This window comes from Gambusia affinis, linkage group LG18 (genome assembly GCF_019740435.1).
Source record: "Gambusia affinis linkage group LG18, SWU_Gaff_1.0, whole genome shotgun sequence".
Taxonomy (NCBI): Eukaryota; Metazoa; Chordata; class Actinopteri; order Cyprinodontiformes; family Poeciliidae; genus Gambusia; species Gambusia affinis.
In genome coordinates this window covers 4,074,157-4,090,031 of record NC_057885.1, presented here as the reverse complement: position 1 = coordinate 4,090,031, position 15,875 = coordinate 4,074,157, and the positions used below count along the sequence as shown (strand labels likewise).

The 15,875-nt window shown below is 40.2% G+C and overlaps 1 protein-coding gene across 2 annotated transcripts in view; it reads right to left on the bottom strand.

Moving 5' to 3' along the window:
* Window positions 1–113: 113 nt before the first annotated feature.
* LOC122820515 (RAS guanyl-releasing protein 2-like) overlaps window positions 114–15,875 on the bottom strand; it is a 57,427-nt gene continuing 41,665 nt past the window's right edge. The window contains exons 14-17 of one of the 2 annotated variants that reach the window (XM_044097994.1): window positions 12,104–12,140; window positions 8,116–8,274; window positions 7,159–7,221; window positions 114–2,552 (exon numbers count right to left, since the gene is read on the bottom strand). In XM_044097994.1, the coding sequence (XP_043953929.1) occupies window positions 7,163–7,221; window positions 8,116–8,274; window positions 12,104–12,140 (255 nt within the window). In that variant the 3' untranslated portion in view covers window positions 114–2,552; window positions 7,159–7,162. The remainder of the gene's footprint in view (window positions 2,553–7,158; window positions 7,222–8,115; window positions 8,275–12,103; window positions 12,141–15,875) is intronic. The other variant, XM_044097993.1, reaches the window with a different exon arrangement.

The following is a 15,875-nucleotide window of genomic DNA, read 5'->3' as shown; positions in this document are numbered from 1 at the left end:
ACAATTTTTTTCCTCCTATTTTAAGTAAAATAATCTGCCTGTGGAAGAAGTGTTTTTTAAATCAATATTAAGGAAATACTTACTAAAAAATCAAGCTCCCATATTTTGCTGAAATGTTACTTGTAAGTTAGTTTTGTTTTATTTCAAGTGTACTAAAACATTTGCACTAGAATTCAGTCCAAAAATTGACAAGATCTCATGTTTTTGCAGTGTAATTTTAATATCAAAGAACTAAATCAAGACAAAATACAGTTTTCAAGTTATTTTTTTGTTAATTAAGGTGGGAAACATTGGTCAGAGCCAAACTGTCTTTGTGTCAAAAATGTTTATCTTCTATGCCAGGGGTGTCCAAAGTGAGGTCCGGGGGGCCATTTGTGGACCTTGAGATATGATTCTGTTCAGCCCCTGACCACAGATCCAGAACATTGAATATTTGCCCAACAAAACTGAACCAAAATATTTGGAAATGGTGGTCTTCTTTTAACAAGGTAGCAGTTCGAAGGACTTTTTGTGTTTTGGATCTTTAATTATGCACCAATTTCACAAAAGAAAAAAATAATTGTTGAACAGGTGAAAGTAAAAAACAAACCCTAAAAAATTTTAAATAAACAAACACCTATTTGCATTTTTAAGTTAATGAATTTTGGGGTAATACTCAGTAGTTTCAGTTTGCCAGTTTTGGCCTTGCTGTTCTAAACTGTAATGAGTGACAAAGTCTTTAACTATTCCATCCCAAAACCTTCTATTTTTTTTTTTTCTTTTTTTCTTGTTGAGGTTGGATTCGATAAAGTAACCGATGGCTTTGCAACAGGACGTATGACAAAGCAATTCAGATTTTTTTTTCTTTCAGAAAATGATCTAACTTTTTTCTCAGAGTTCTGCCTTTTTACTTAGAATTTTAAAAAAAATTCTCAGAGTTCTAAAATTCTCAGAATTCTGTGGGAGAAAAAAATCGTTTTTGTCCCACTTTAATCTCAGAATTCAGGTTTTTTTCTCGTCAGAATTTTTTTTTTTTTTTACTAGTGACCCTGACCTTGTATTACAAAGAAAGATCTAGACGAGTCTTGACATGCCTCAGTCAAGACAGCGATGGTGAATCAGAAAATCTTCACGTCTTGCATACAAATGAACATTTGGCAAAGAAAATGAAAAAATACACAAACTCGGGTTTTTTTTTTAAGTAATATCACTGTTATTAATCACAAACATTTTCAGAACAACACTTATTTGAACAGCTGCTGCTTTTAATACTGAGGAATCATTTGGAGGCCACCAGAGAACATCGCAGCGAGGTTCTGGTCACACACGGCGAGGCGGCCATCAACACCGAACGGCCAGATACTCATGCAGCAAAGAATCAACAACACGGAGTCTCATTCAGTGACAAAGCGGCAGTTTGCAAAATGCAGCTCCATGTCCGAATTCATCTCTCCAGAGGCACGGCGAAGCTGCACACGTTTGTCAGTGACGGCGCTGGAGTTCACTACGATAGAAACCACCAAACTTCTACCATACAGAAGCACTTCAGAGGCGACGTGCAGAATAGAGATAAAAAAATTAAAAAAAAAAAGGCAAAATCCAAGATTCTCAGGAATATTTTTCTACAAGCTGCTGTGCAATAACAATAATAATAATGAAAAAGCCTTATTAGGTGATTTCGGTTTCACTTCCCCGCTTTGATCCCTTTAGAAAACTGTCGCCAAATTTGCGTCACACCAGGAATGGACTGTTGGTGTGACGACAGCGTTTGTCTGTCTCTGCGAGGCTCACGACCACAGTACGCTGAAAACGGCACGGTGTTCACTACATTACGCCGACACGAAGGGAAGAAGTGACAAAAACACGGCGGCGTTCGCCGGCGCTCTAATTACAGGCGTCTAAACACTCCTTTCTGCTGTCGCTTTTGTCTGCCCAGCAGATGCTTTTGTCACGGTTTCCACAAAGCAACAATATATCATCTGACATCAAAATTGGGTCCTTATTATGGCTCCACTCAAATACATACTTGAGAAAACAGCACAGAGGAAAACAAAAAAAATAACAAGAGCATCTCAGAGAAAAGGAGACAATAGCTTAGTCTGGGTGGCAGCTTTACATTCTTGGCAATAACAGCACCTCTGTAATGTTCTGAAGAAGAGCAGACATCCACCTCAAGATGCACACCGACTCTAAAGTTTCACTGAGAAAATACAATTTTATGGATTGTTTTAAATACAGAAAAAAAACATCCAATAGTTCTAAACATGAACACTCTCTGCAGACTGAATCAACACAGACGTTGCACCATCGATTTAGGTGAAGACAGCTCGCTGTTCCAGTGTGGGTCCACCGTGTGGCAGTGTGTTCAGAGCGCGTTCAGAGAGTGGTCCCCCTCGGTGTTGAGCGTTCTGTCACTAACATGCTCTGTTAGTGACAGAACGTTCTCCGCTGGGTTCGGGTCTCTGACCTGGCTTCGTGAAACACCACCGTCGGCTGGGGTTGGGGTTCAGGGTGGAGAGGGCTGAGGACTGACAGCGGCCCGCTCCCAGAACACAGCCTGCAGTTAAAGGCTCCTGCAAGAAACAGGAACCCCATCAGCATGACGGCAGCCGCACCAGGTGGACAAAACAGGAAACCAGGATGTCAGATCTGAGCTATGCACTTCCTCCTTCAGCCGGTCTGACGTAAGAATGAAGAATTATGGGAAATACGAAGCAATAACAGATTGCTAACTATTTAGAAATCAAGCAAAAATATTTAACATAATAATTAACTAACCTGAAATTTAAAATTTTCATTAGCAACCTAGATATTTAGCATTCAGCTAAAAATGTAGCCTGCTAAATAAATATTTAGCAACTTCCATATTTAACCAGCCAACTAACTTGAAACATAAAAACATACTTAGCAAACTAGATCTTTAATTTGCTAACAAAATATCTAGTCAGTAAGTTAAATGTTTAACTTGCTAGCGACATCTCTAGCTTGTTGTGTCGCTTGTGAATGAAATAGATTGAAACTGACATTTATAAATGTATGAATAACATGGTGACAACATGACTTTGAAAATTGAGCATCCTTTTTTTTTCTCTACGGCTACAGAAACAAAAATATTGCTGTTAATTTTTTTTACTGTGTAATTTTACAAATGACAACCCATAATTTTGATCACATAACACAAGATAAATGTGCAAAGATTAGCTAAATTGTAAATTCTTCCAATTTACTAAACTTAGCAAAAGTATTGAAAGGATTTCCTTTCTCTCTTTTTTTTTTTTTTTTTTTTTTTTTTTACATGTCACATTACAACCACAAACGTGAATATATTTGAAAGATTAGAAAACAGTGTGCATAGTTGGCAACAGGAATGAAAATAATTCATGGTTCGTATGTTTTCAATATATACAAATGCAAAAATGTGGCGTGGATTTTCATTCCACCCTCTGCGTTGACTCGTCACAGAAACCTTTTCCAGCTGCAGTTCTTGATGCCTCTGCCAGCTGCTTAAAAACACTTCACTCATTTCAAAACAAGAGCGTGAAATAAATGTCTCTACTTGAAGAATTCATCAACAGTCGACAACTAACAGCTCAACACAGATGATGAAGTAAATTAACGCTTCAGAATTTATCTGGAGATATCAATTTATGGGAACCTAAGTACGCTAAATATTTTCATAGCTAGTGTAACACTACGATGTGAGCTAAATCTGCGCTACCATAGAATAAGAGGTCGGTGGGTGGAGAAAGAGCAGAACACTGAGAGGGAAGAGTGTAGCTGTCCAGTCTTTTATTCAACCTCCATAGAACCCGTCTCGGGCACGCCTAAAAATAGACCAACGAAGAAGAAACAGCTCCTCTTAAAGGCACAGCGCAATTCCTTAGCTATGAATCAACTGTAGAAAGTAACTGATCTTGTATGTAACACATTAATGCAAAAGGAAAAATAAATCATCTTACACTAGCAACAATGCTAAAGAGTAAACTGAACTCCGCTATTAGCGCATTAGCCGAAAAGTGCCCACCACTGCTCTGTTGCTAAGTTACCATGCTGCAAACATCCATCCATCCATTTTCTGTTCACCCTTCATCCCTAATGGGGTCGGGAGGGTTGCTGGTGTCAATCCCCAGCTACATTCCGGGTGAGAAGCGGGGTCACCCTGGACAGGTCACCAGTCTGTCGCAGGGCAACACAGAGACATACAGAACACACAACCACTCACACACACACTCACACCTAGGGAGAATTTAGAGAGACCAATTAACCTGACAGTCATGTTTTTGGACTGTGGGAGGAAGCCGGAGGACCCAGAGAGAACCCACCATGCACAGGGAGAACATGCAAACTCTATGCTGAAAGACCCCGGGCTGGGAATTGAACCCAGGACCTTCTTGCTGCAAGGCAACAGCTCTACCAACTGCGCCACTGTGCAGCCCCGTGCTGCAAACAGTTTGTTCATAATATTGTTTTTTATGACACATCGTTGACCATGAGCTCTTGGGTCTCATGACCAGCACCCAGAGCGGCTACCAGATGTTTCTCTGTTCTCTGGTCTTCATGCTGCCGTCGGTTCACTAATGTTCCCTAACAAACCTCTAAGACCTCCACAAAGCAGCCGGGTGTAAAATAAAATGAAACCCCACACAGGTGGACTCTATTTAGTGATTTGCTGACTTCTGAACATACTTTATCTATGGGCCTCAGAGTATCTAGGTAGTTGATAGCCTGCAGATAGTTTCATAACTGTCTACAGGCTTGTGTTGGTCCGACACATAAAGCCCAATGAGGTACATGAAAGCTTGTGGTTGAAAATGTGGCATTGTTCAGTGGGAATTAAGGCACTGCATTCTATCATCACTTTATTATGAAGTCAAAATGTCTGAAGGCAGCCAGAAAACATGTTTTACTACAATGTATTCAAAATGTGTGGATACATTTTTGCCCCACAGCTTCTTCATTGGCGAATATGACCATGTCATTTTGCATTCTTGTTGTTTAATTAGCCTATTTAAAAAAACACTGGTCTCTGACTTAGCAGTAAGATAATTCTCAGAGGGGGTAAGATGGTACAAAAGAAGAAGAGCCATTCCTCCAAAGGGAAATTAGGCAAATTTCTTTCCCGTCCGTTATCTCCATTTTCCTTTTTTCTTTTAATACACTGATTAGTTTCACTTGTGAAGGCCTTTAAGAATTATTCAAATCAAACAGCCTGGGAAACGAAAGAACGCAATTCGACTGAACTGCTCACAACTCATATTTATTTATATGCAAGCTGTGATTGGAGCCCGTAAGGAGTCATTGATGTTTTTCAAAGGACCAAAAGCCACAAAGGCTTTTAGAAGACCTAAAGGTATTTCTGGCACGGTTACAGTTATTAAAGCTCACTTATTGATCTCTTTATTTCCATAATACAATCCTAAAGGAAATAAATGAGGCAAAGAAATGGGCTTAACAGCACCTGTGCTGTGGTTAATGGATAACATTTTAGGACTCTTGTTCTTGGATATGTCTATAACTGCAGTAACATGTCGCCGTGCTGGTCGGCTTATGAAAGATGATTACATTACGCCTCGTTTCCATTGAGCGCTACGGATCGCTATTTTGTTTGTTTCCATTGAAACAGTGGCCCGTACAACCAACCTGTACCACACCATTCCTTGGTCCCCTTCAGTTGCAAGTTCATAGGTCAATGGTGTTGTATGGTTACGGTTAACAACTGGCATTGCACAACACCGTCCACTGATTGGGGGACAGAAGAACGTCACTGCTTGAAACACATGAGACGTACTAGTGGGTTACGTTTGTCGTCACACTGGTAGACGTAATGTTAGATGTGTTGAGTGTAAGCCCGCCTGCCCAGTGAGAGTCCAACTGGCAGTGGAAACGCTTTTCTGATATGCTGGACCATAAAACAGTGTACCGACCCGTACTGACCCGTACCGACCCATGCCATACCGCTAAGTGGACTGGGAAAGGGTTTGTTTCTGGACACCGCGTAAACCTGACCTGTTTCTAAAGACCAGTCAGTCAGACAGACGTGGCTTCTTTCAAATTGTGGTAGAGTTCTGATTTCCAGAGTTTGGACCAGAACTCAACTCTGAATCCTGAACCAACATAGTTATAGAAACCACATCAATGAAAAATAATGCAGCTCATCTTCCTGAAGTGTATCTGAGTCTACCGCCAATAAACATTCATCCAACTGCCTGCTACAGCTCACTTTGTCTTCTCACATAACACAAATCAGGCAATCGAATCACAGGTTTTGTGTTTTTTCAGACTAACCAACTGATATTTTGTGACCAAAGGTGTGTAGCTTCTAACTTACTGCAGTAATCTCAGCAAAATATCTAAGATACATGCCTCATACTCTGAAATATTATGCATATCATAAACTTCAAATCATCTTGAAGATAAAATTGAGTACGCTGAACTCTGCTGGCTTAACCAAAGTCACCAAATCTCAGTCCAGCACATGGCCTCTTTGCAGCTCAGTGTTTACAGATCTGTCTACATACATGCAAGTTTTTCATGGATTTTTTCACAGAATATATCTCAAGTATTTGAAAGAAAATGCAGTTTTTGATTTGGTATTCCAGCTCCACAGTCACTGACAAGCTACGGACTGGCATTTGAAAATCAACCAATCCAGGAGTGCCATTTCATTTCCTTACTGGTGGTCGACTGCAGCAGTTTTGTTTTTAAATAAAATACTATAAAGTGCAATCTTTTGTATGTCTTCAGACACCTCTGCATCTGCTGTGTCTGGGGTTGTAGAGAGGACGCATACCTGACACAAAAATAACTGCCAACTGCACAATTCTGCCGGATTGCTCCAACATGTCTTTAGAGCAATGTGCTTCATGAATCCCGGCCAGAAATAAAGATGATGATAAAAGTCAGATAACTGCAGAAATAGAGGAGATAGCAGTTCATCAAGACTTTTCCCCTCAGTGTTTTACATGTGAAACATCTTGTAGGTTCTACCAGGAGCTTCAGCCTGACCGCTCTCTGCCTTGCCCAGCAGATACCACAGAGACTGCAGGAGTCGTCCAAACCCAAACAGGTAGTTATTAACAGGAGTGAAAATCAATTACTGCTATGGGAGAGCTGCAAAATGTGGAGAGATGCCAACGACAAGCAGAAGAGGAATGCAATAACAACAAGCGTCTCTCTCACCTGGTTATAGATGGACATCAAATACTCCCTCCTCGACCGTCTCTATGTCCTCTTCTGCAATGACTGATGGAGACAGAGAGAAAGAAAAGACTGAGAGCGCAGAATACCTTGACCACTGGCCGGATCTTTACGGCATTCTGGTTCAATTAGCTGGACATCCTGTGTCCTCAAATCAGCCAGAGAGGAAAGGTTTCCCTGTAGTAAGCTAATTATATTTTACTCTAAGGTACGTTTCTAAAGTCTCACCGCATGAACGAATAAAAGTACCACAGTATTTCCACACAATTCATATAATGTACTGTTATTTTTGATTTTAATGCAGACATTTTAACATAAATATCCTGCTATAAATATCCTGCTATATCCTTTGTTCCTTTGCTAGTATTTATGGCACAGATTAATTCAGAGCTCTAGGAAAATGATTTGAATGGATTTCTTTCTGTTATGATCACTTTAATGTTTCAGGTCATCAAACAAATTCTATCACTACAGAGTAAAAAAAGTAACGTTTTCCAAGTCATTCATTTTCAGCATCAAATAAGACAAGTATTAAGACAAAGAAGGCAGCTGGTTGAATCTCTTCCGTCGTTGTGGAAGATTCACGGAACAAAGAAGTGCGTGATACTGGCAATGTTGGCGCAGATTGTGAATACAAACTCAGAAGTTTTTAGATTAAGTTCAGAAATATTCTTGAGAAAAAGAAAAAAAAAACCTTGGAAATTTCAAAGGTCTAAAATCTTTGACTTCTGAAACTCAAGAGTTTTTTTCTAGAAAATTTCTGGGATTAATCTCAAAACTTCAGTTATTTTGAGCAAATTTTCAACTTTTCAAACCCTGAAGTTCCTTTGTTTCGTCTAGAACGTTTCTGAGGTTAAACCAAAGAATTTCAGAGTTTTTGTCAGAAATGCGCCCCTTTTTTTTCCATCCGCACCGGCGCTAACACGCCGTCGTCCTCACCTGTGTTCTGGAGGCTGGGCGGAGTGTTTGCAGGTGGTGGGAAGCTGTAGGACCGGGCCTGCAGGGCGGGCGGAGTCTCGTGGCTGATGCTCTTGGTTCTCTTCTTGCACTCCACGGCCAGGCGGCTGCGGCAGGCCTTGTGGCAGTTGACCCCGCAGGCTGCACCCGGAGGTTTAACGCGGCGGGCGAAGGACGCCGGCAGGGACAGGTGTCGGGAGAGGAGGAGAGGATGGCGAGTCGGGTGGAGAGGCAGGGAAGATCGGCGACAAGGGAATGTCCATTTGTTTGGGGCGGCGGGGGAATGAAGAGGAGAGACAGGGTCAGACAACGGGACGGGTCCGAACCGAAACATGGGGGTAAATGGGAGAGCTAGTGGTGACAGAAAAGCGCTTTGGCACGGCGTGCAGGCACATGAGCACTGGCACACACACACAGAAAGGTCAACCGTACTCAACAGTAACTCCGTAAGCTGGGGCGAGTCTGAGAGGAGCGGGAGCAGCAGTGGTGGGTCACCCAGCAAGATAGCGAGAAAACTGAATATTTACCTTCAGTTATATGAAAAAATATTTGTGAGTCTTCAACTTTTTCCTAGTATGTCATGTTATACTTAGAAACTTTGAATTTACACATTTTTGACAGAAACTCTCCATTCTCTCAGAGATAATTCGAGCCAGAGGTGGGCGGATCGATGAAAATGATTGATTTCTAGATTGGATCAATACCAGCGTGTTAAGATCAATATTTTAGCTTTAGATTTGGACTTGACATTTTTGTTTTATATTTGTATCGCAGTTTCTCAACTCTACCTCAACAAAACATTTTGCTTATTTTCAATGGTCTCTGTTTATCATGTTAATATGTTCATAGAGTAGACATATATAAACTATGTCTATCCTTGGTTTTAACAAAATAACTCAAAAGAAAAAAACAGAAACACCCTAAAGTCAGAAGTTTGATTATATATCAAACCAAATGGTATAAAGTTTTGGTACTGGCATCGGTAGTGGCTCGGTATTTACTTGATATCAGATCGATATCAAAACATGCAGTATCACTCAGCTCTAATTTGAGCGACACCCAGGATTCATGCAGGTTAGGGGCCACAGTCACCCGCAAAAAGCTACAATTCGCAAATACTTGGTACTCCCTCTAAAACTGCTCATTGTAATACTTCAAACACCAAATTATCTTAATATGCATTAATACTGTAATTATTGTGTAATTAGTAATGGGCCTATATCGCCAATACCGATACTTTTTATTATTCAAGTTTGATAAATCAATGAGCTTCTGACGTTTAAGTGTTATTTTATTATAATAATGCTTTTGAATTATTTTTTTGTTCAACCCTATTACATAATTTGGACAAAGTAATTTATTTTAATAACATATCATATAACATGACATGTGCATTTTTCTTAAATAAACAAAGTGCAAGAAAATTATAATTTGAAAGCAAATTGAAACAATACAAAAAAAATTATACAAAATTTCAAGAGAGAATATGAAACTAAAGTATGCGATACTGGATACTAACAGACCCGATACTTGGTGGACGTACCGATACTTTGGATGGATACACCCATCTCTAACAAAAACTACAATCCTCCAAATGTCCAAAGCTGATAGTAACATTCCCTAAAGACTTCGTAGCAAAATGTGGCTCTACAGAGAACTGACACACTGAAAGCCATGTATTCGTTTTGTCCTACTCCACCAAAACACACTACTTCGTGTTTGATGGATAAAATCCTAATAAAATCACTTGAAGTTTCTGACAAAATGCGAAGAAGTTCTAGATGTGTGGATGCCTCCTTAAGACTTAAACAGCTGTAAGTCGAAAGTCTGAGAGAGAGAGATATGGGAGTCGAATCAAATATTTCTCAATCAAAAAAAAAAAAAAAAAAAAGTGAAAGCTGCTGCTGCAGAAATGTCAAGCTGACTGAAAAAGTCTGAAAAACCCTCAAATCAGGGCTATTTCTGTGGCTGTGTGTTGGAGTAAAAGTTGGAATGAACTGTGACAGCATTGCACCCAGTCACACACCTAGAGGCTTCCTATAGTTAAGTCTGAAATGCCTGACATCTGCTGCTCCGACACACACATCCCAGCAACCCACTCGCAGTCAGAGTCCTCCCACTCCTGCACTGCACCACAGTGGGTGATTCATTTCAATTACACCCCTGGCGCTCTGTCTCCCTCCCTGAGTACAACCTAACAATGGTAATGGGGATGAATGGCTGTGGGCCTCTCTCATTGACTTCCTCCGGTCTCATTAATGGAACAAGCCAGAACACACTGAAACTCCCAGTCAGACTACAGGCCTCTGAGTGGTGAGGATATTGGAAAGTGTGGGGTAGCAGGGGGGGTTGAATGGGTGGGAGGTGTGTGTGCGTGCGTGTGTGTGTGTGTGGGTGTACCCACTGCAGAGACATCAGTCCTTCTTATGGGTGTGATTGTGTTTGACCCGCACTTAGCCTTCTCTGTAATACCAAAAGCCAAATGCGGACCGTCCTTTTATCTGTTAAAAACATGAACTTCGATTGATTTCACTTTCTTAAAGGGGAAGTATTATGTGTTTCACATAGCAACATTTTATAGCACAATGAAGTAACTACCTTAATGTCAGTTATTATAAAAATAATAAACAAAAGTGTGAAATATTTCATTCTGTACATAATTTATTACTGAAATGAGTGACTTAAAAAAATTTAAAATACAAGTAAAAAATTTTGAGATGTATTTGGGGGTTTTTTAATTGAAGTTTTTTTCTTTTTTTTTACCTCTTTTGCACATCTTAAAACTATATTTTGACATTTTTAGCAAAACATCTGAAAGTGCATGGAGAACATCTAGCAAACCCAAAACTTACAAGTTTTTCCACGTATCTGTAGTAAAATCAACTATGAATACACTTTGACCTAAACTACTCAGTTAGATGCTAACCACCAATCCACACTTTCCAGTCCTTGTTTCCTAGAAGGTTTTTGGAACCAGTTTCCCTACTGCTTCACATGGCGGCACTGCTTTGTGTTTGCAACGTGGGGGAAAAAAGTGGAAAAGTGCAAAGGTTTTGGAATACTTCTGGGATCAGTTTGTGCTAATGAACAAATTAGCCTTTGAGTAAACACATCTATTTTTCTTGTCTCCTACATTCGAGGTGCGGAGCGTTGTGAAAACTGCATCTAATGGCTCCGGCAAACACTAATTACTCCGGCTGCTATGCGACGGAAATGTTTGATGAAGGCTTGCCAGCGATTTAATAAGCAACGGTTGTCAAACCTGAAGGCCTAAATGAACGAGGAGAATGTTAATAACAAAATCACATGTGGACGATAAGGAAATCCCTGTTTTTTTCCAGAAAAGACTCAGTAGAATTCTTTCCCACTGTAGAGTTTGGAGAATTTACTGAACAGAGGCGAATCGGTTTGTTGCAAGCTAACGAGCTAATCGTCCGAGCCACTCTGAGCGTAAACTAGCAGAGCAGTCATTTGTCTTTAGTCGCCTCCTGCTAAAACCGCAGCAGACGAAAAACTTCCCGAGATCTGCCATCACTTCCTAAGGTTTTCCTCACATTCCATTTATGGTGCTAAGTTATTTCCAGAGTGAAGCATCTGCAGTTCATCACCAGCTTGGCACAAACCACTGACAGCCTCTCCCCAGTACAAAGAAGAAGGCTAAGTCAGTGTTTAAGACGGGAGTGTTGACGGGTGAGGAGGTGTTGGAGGTGTGTGTGAGCGTGCGTGTGTGTGTGGGTGTCAAACACAAATCTATATGGAGGCCCGGAAGGGCAAATCCAGGCTTTATGTGTGGACATGGAGTGATCCTGTACAGCTGGTGAGACGGCGGCTCTGTGTGTTCTTGACATTTACTCTTTATATGCGTAGCTATATGAGCTTAGAGGGGAGATCAATGGGATCAAGAGACTCTCAGGAGGCGGCAGTCTTCCAAGTGGAACAAGAACATCTGCTCGGAGAATTGTTGTCTTACCTTTACACTTGTAGCCTTGTTTGTAAAAGCCCCATATCTAGAAGAAAGAAAGGACAAGACAAAGAAAGAGGAAGGTTGGTGAACGGGTGATTAAGATACCTGAACGAAAATGGATGGAGAAAACACACGAGTATGCAGTGACATGTTGTCACATTCTGTCAGGTTCCACAAACATCTGCGTGTTTTGTTGGGACAACTTTAATTAGAAGGATAATAACACAAGATTTGGACAATCCTTCACAAATAAAAACCAAGGAGAAACCTTTGATTTTTTTCCTTTCCCTTCACAATAATGCACCATTTTGTGTCCGTCTATCAAATAAAATCCTCCCAAAATACAAAAATGCTGTGGTTGGAACATTATGGTAAAGGCAGTAGGGGGACACACTTCTGCTAAAGCTCTTAACCTTGAAAACGTTTAGCACGCTTAGCTTCCCCTAAGTTAATTTTTCCAAACAAGTTCTGGAAAAATTAAGAATTAAGAACATTTACAACAAGTTTACAGTGTTTTGTAAACTTTCAGTTGGATAAATTTTTTAATTAGACATTTATAGTTTATTTACGCAACAGTTTGTTTCCTCTCCTCACATTCTCTGTTTTTTCACTAAGAATTATTTCAAACAAGAAAAAAATAGGAACAAAATAGAACACAGACAGCAGAGAACAAGACATAAACATAAATACAATACAATAAATACAATATCTAAGGGCGTTATAGAACATGGAAAATGTCTAAATTAACCTCTAACTAACTAACTAACTAACTAACTAACTAACTAACTAACTAACCTCTAACCTCTAAATTTACCTCTGGCTATAATGGAACTGAACAAGTTCAGTTGGATGGCAAACTTTGACTAAGAGTTGAATATTTTTTCTTGTTTTTCAAAAACAGAAAGAACACACCCATGTTCCCTACAAATATTAAGTTTAAATAGAAGTTATACAGAGAAAAACATTCCATAATACAGGTTTCAGGTGTTTTACTTGTACAAAAAAACTAAAACTGTCCAATTAAAACTGAAAGAAAATAGCATTTAGAATGAAGATAATTATAGTTCTCAAAGAGAAGCAGCATCCTCATATCACTGCATCTCAGCATGATCCTCCAGCTGCAATATGACAGACGGGTCCTGCAGAGCATGATGACGGATGTTTAGTTACAAAAGAGTTTTATTTTTTACGTCCCCTTCATATACAGTAAATTCCATAATTGAGAGCCACATGGAAGGAAAGTTACATTCCTTGTTTGTGTACATAAACTTTGCAATAAGGCTGACGGAAGTGGAAACATTTGAAATAATTGGTTCATTTCATAATTGGCAGTTTGGATCTTTAAACATCTTGAATATTCCAATTATCCTCAGACTGATACATTTCTAAAAGTGAGTTACTTTTAAAATGGATGAACTGCGAACAGCAGAGGCTGCTTCCTTCTGCTACGACTGTTGACATTTATGCCACACTATCTGGAAACAAGTGTTAAGAACACAACAAAAACAGACGATGATGAATATGAAGATGATGAATATTCAGTGGCAACTACTACAAGTCTAACGTGACAGCAGAACGCCAAACAAAACGTCACAGTAGGACAATTTGGTCAAAAGTAATAATTCAGAGAAACACGTCAAAAATGTTGAGCTGAGCAACGGAGAAGATTCAGCACAGAGAACAGAGAGTTGGATGAAAGAGGGAGAGGATCTGAGGAAGGACTGTGTGTGTGTTGGCAGGAGAGACTCAGGTCAGTGATGAGGAGGACATGATGACGTGATGCTGCAGAGAGCAGGAGAGGGTAGCTGGGGACATCTAGTGACAGAGTCAGGTAACAAGACAGAACAGAATGACAGCAAATCGAAACAAACCCACTTTCTGCTTTATTTGAATTTTACCTGACAGACCAACATAAAACAGCACTTATCTGTACCTAGAAATGTAATCCCTGTGCTGTTCATTTCTACTAAGCCAGCAAACCGTCCCCTAAGTGATTTCTGGAGGCAGTTTGGGAGAGAAGAAAATAGTTACATAACAAAATTGTAATAAGGACAGTTAGGATTCATAACATCAAAGAAATAACACTGTACAGTTATAATTAAAAAGTAATAAATTAAGATCCAAAGAAATAACTGAGTAACTGAGTGAGGATGTCTAAAAAATGTGTAACAGCGGGATACAAGTTCATTTCTGATTTTATCGAGGGGTATTCAATTAAAGGGGCTGCCCTCATGTGCATGCCATTTATGTCAGATTTGATTAACTAAAAAATACTCAGAATCATGTGTGACTTGTTACGATTCAGGAGACTTCAGGAGATTTTGGTAAAAATGGGAGAGCCACTGCCTTCTGTTTCTAATCTCTTACAAATTTAGTTTTTGTTGAGCTGTAAAATTAAATGAGAGAAAATCAAACGCAGCCTGTTCAGTCCGCTTCAATTAAACTCCAGTTCGTTTGTCTAGGAAGTCCGGTTTGTTTGGGAGGTGAGAATGTTTAACGGAACTCTGATGTGGACCAAAACCTCCTGACCTGTCTTGGTTCGGTTTGAATGCGTATGTGGATGCAAAAACTACAGCGCAGGGCATTCTGGGTAAATACAACCAAAACAACCGCCTTAGTTTTCCGTTACCAGGAGAAATGGTTTGTGGTTTTTAGCCAAAGACAAAAGAAAAATCCCAGATCTGCTAAAATCTGACACTACTCAAGTTTTGCTAGTATTACACGTAGAAAGAAGTTGCATTCATATCTTCTGTGGACGTTTTAGTGTTGTTTCCTTCAGTAGTTCTTGGTACAGCGCCACCACAGGTGAGGAGTTGAACAGATCTTTCTAAACGTTTGGGAAGCAAACCACAGCAGCCAAAAATTGTAAGAAATGTTGCAATTAACCGAGTCTACCAAACTGTCAGGTATCAAAACACTCTAAAAATGCGTTGAAAACAGAAAAAAAGATTAGATACATATTTTAAAAGACCCCTTCACTTCATATCTGAATTTCCTAAACTGAACAGAGAGATGAGGTGAGACTGGGGCCAGAGAAGAGGCAGAGCAGAGGGGGCTGGTGGAGGGGGACCCAGATCAAGCGGGGTGCAGTGGTGGAGGGGCCGAGGTGTGTGTGTGTGTGTGTGGGGGGGCGGGGGGGGGGACAATAACATGAAAGAGCCGAGCTGGAGATCACACACAGCACTGGCACATCTGAGGAGGCACAAAAAAATCTCCTGACCTCTCCACACACACACACGCCCACGCCCCCGCAACCCCCCCACCCACCCATACACACACTGATACGCACACCAACACACACAACTACAGAAAAGCCATAAGAACAACTAAGCCGCTAGCTACAAACGTACACGCACACACACCACACACAGGCAGGGCCTGCGCAACAAAGAGAAGACAAACATCTAGACACCGGCATCATCACAGCTCAGCCTACACACACTGACCTTTGCTGCTGTTGGAGTCGGTGAAACACAATGAAGCTCACACAGGAGTCGGAATAACGCTCAGTTGTTAGCTTCAACAGCTGACTGCACACTTATTGGTTTATGTGACTTTTCAGCTTTCATCTAGCTTTTGAATTAGCATGATAATTCTACATGTATTTAAATGTAAGAACAGTTTATCTAAATTCAGCTTTTTTTTTTCAGGCTGACTATTTTTAAACTCCTTTCTTTTATTGTTCCACCCAACAAAAAGTTGCCGTTGAAGCGCATCGATCTGGTAAAAACACAAAATAAGATCTTTAGCCACCTCTAGCTTTAGCAGTTTTCTTACA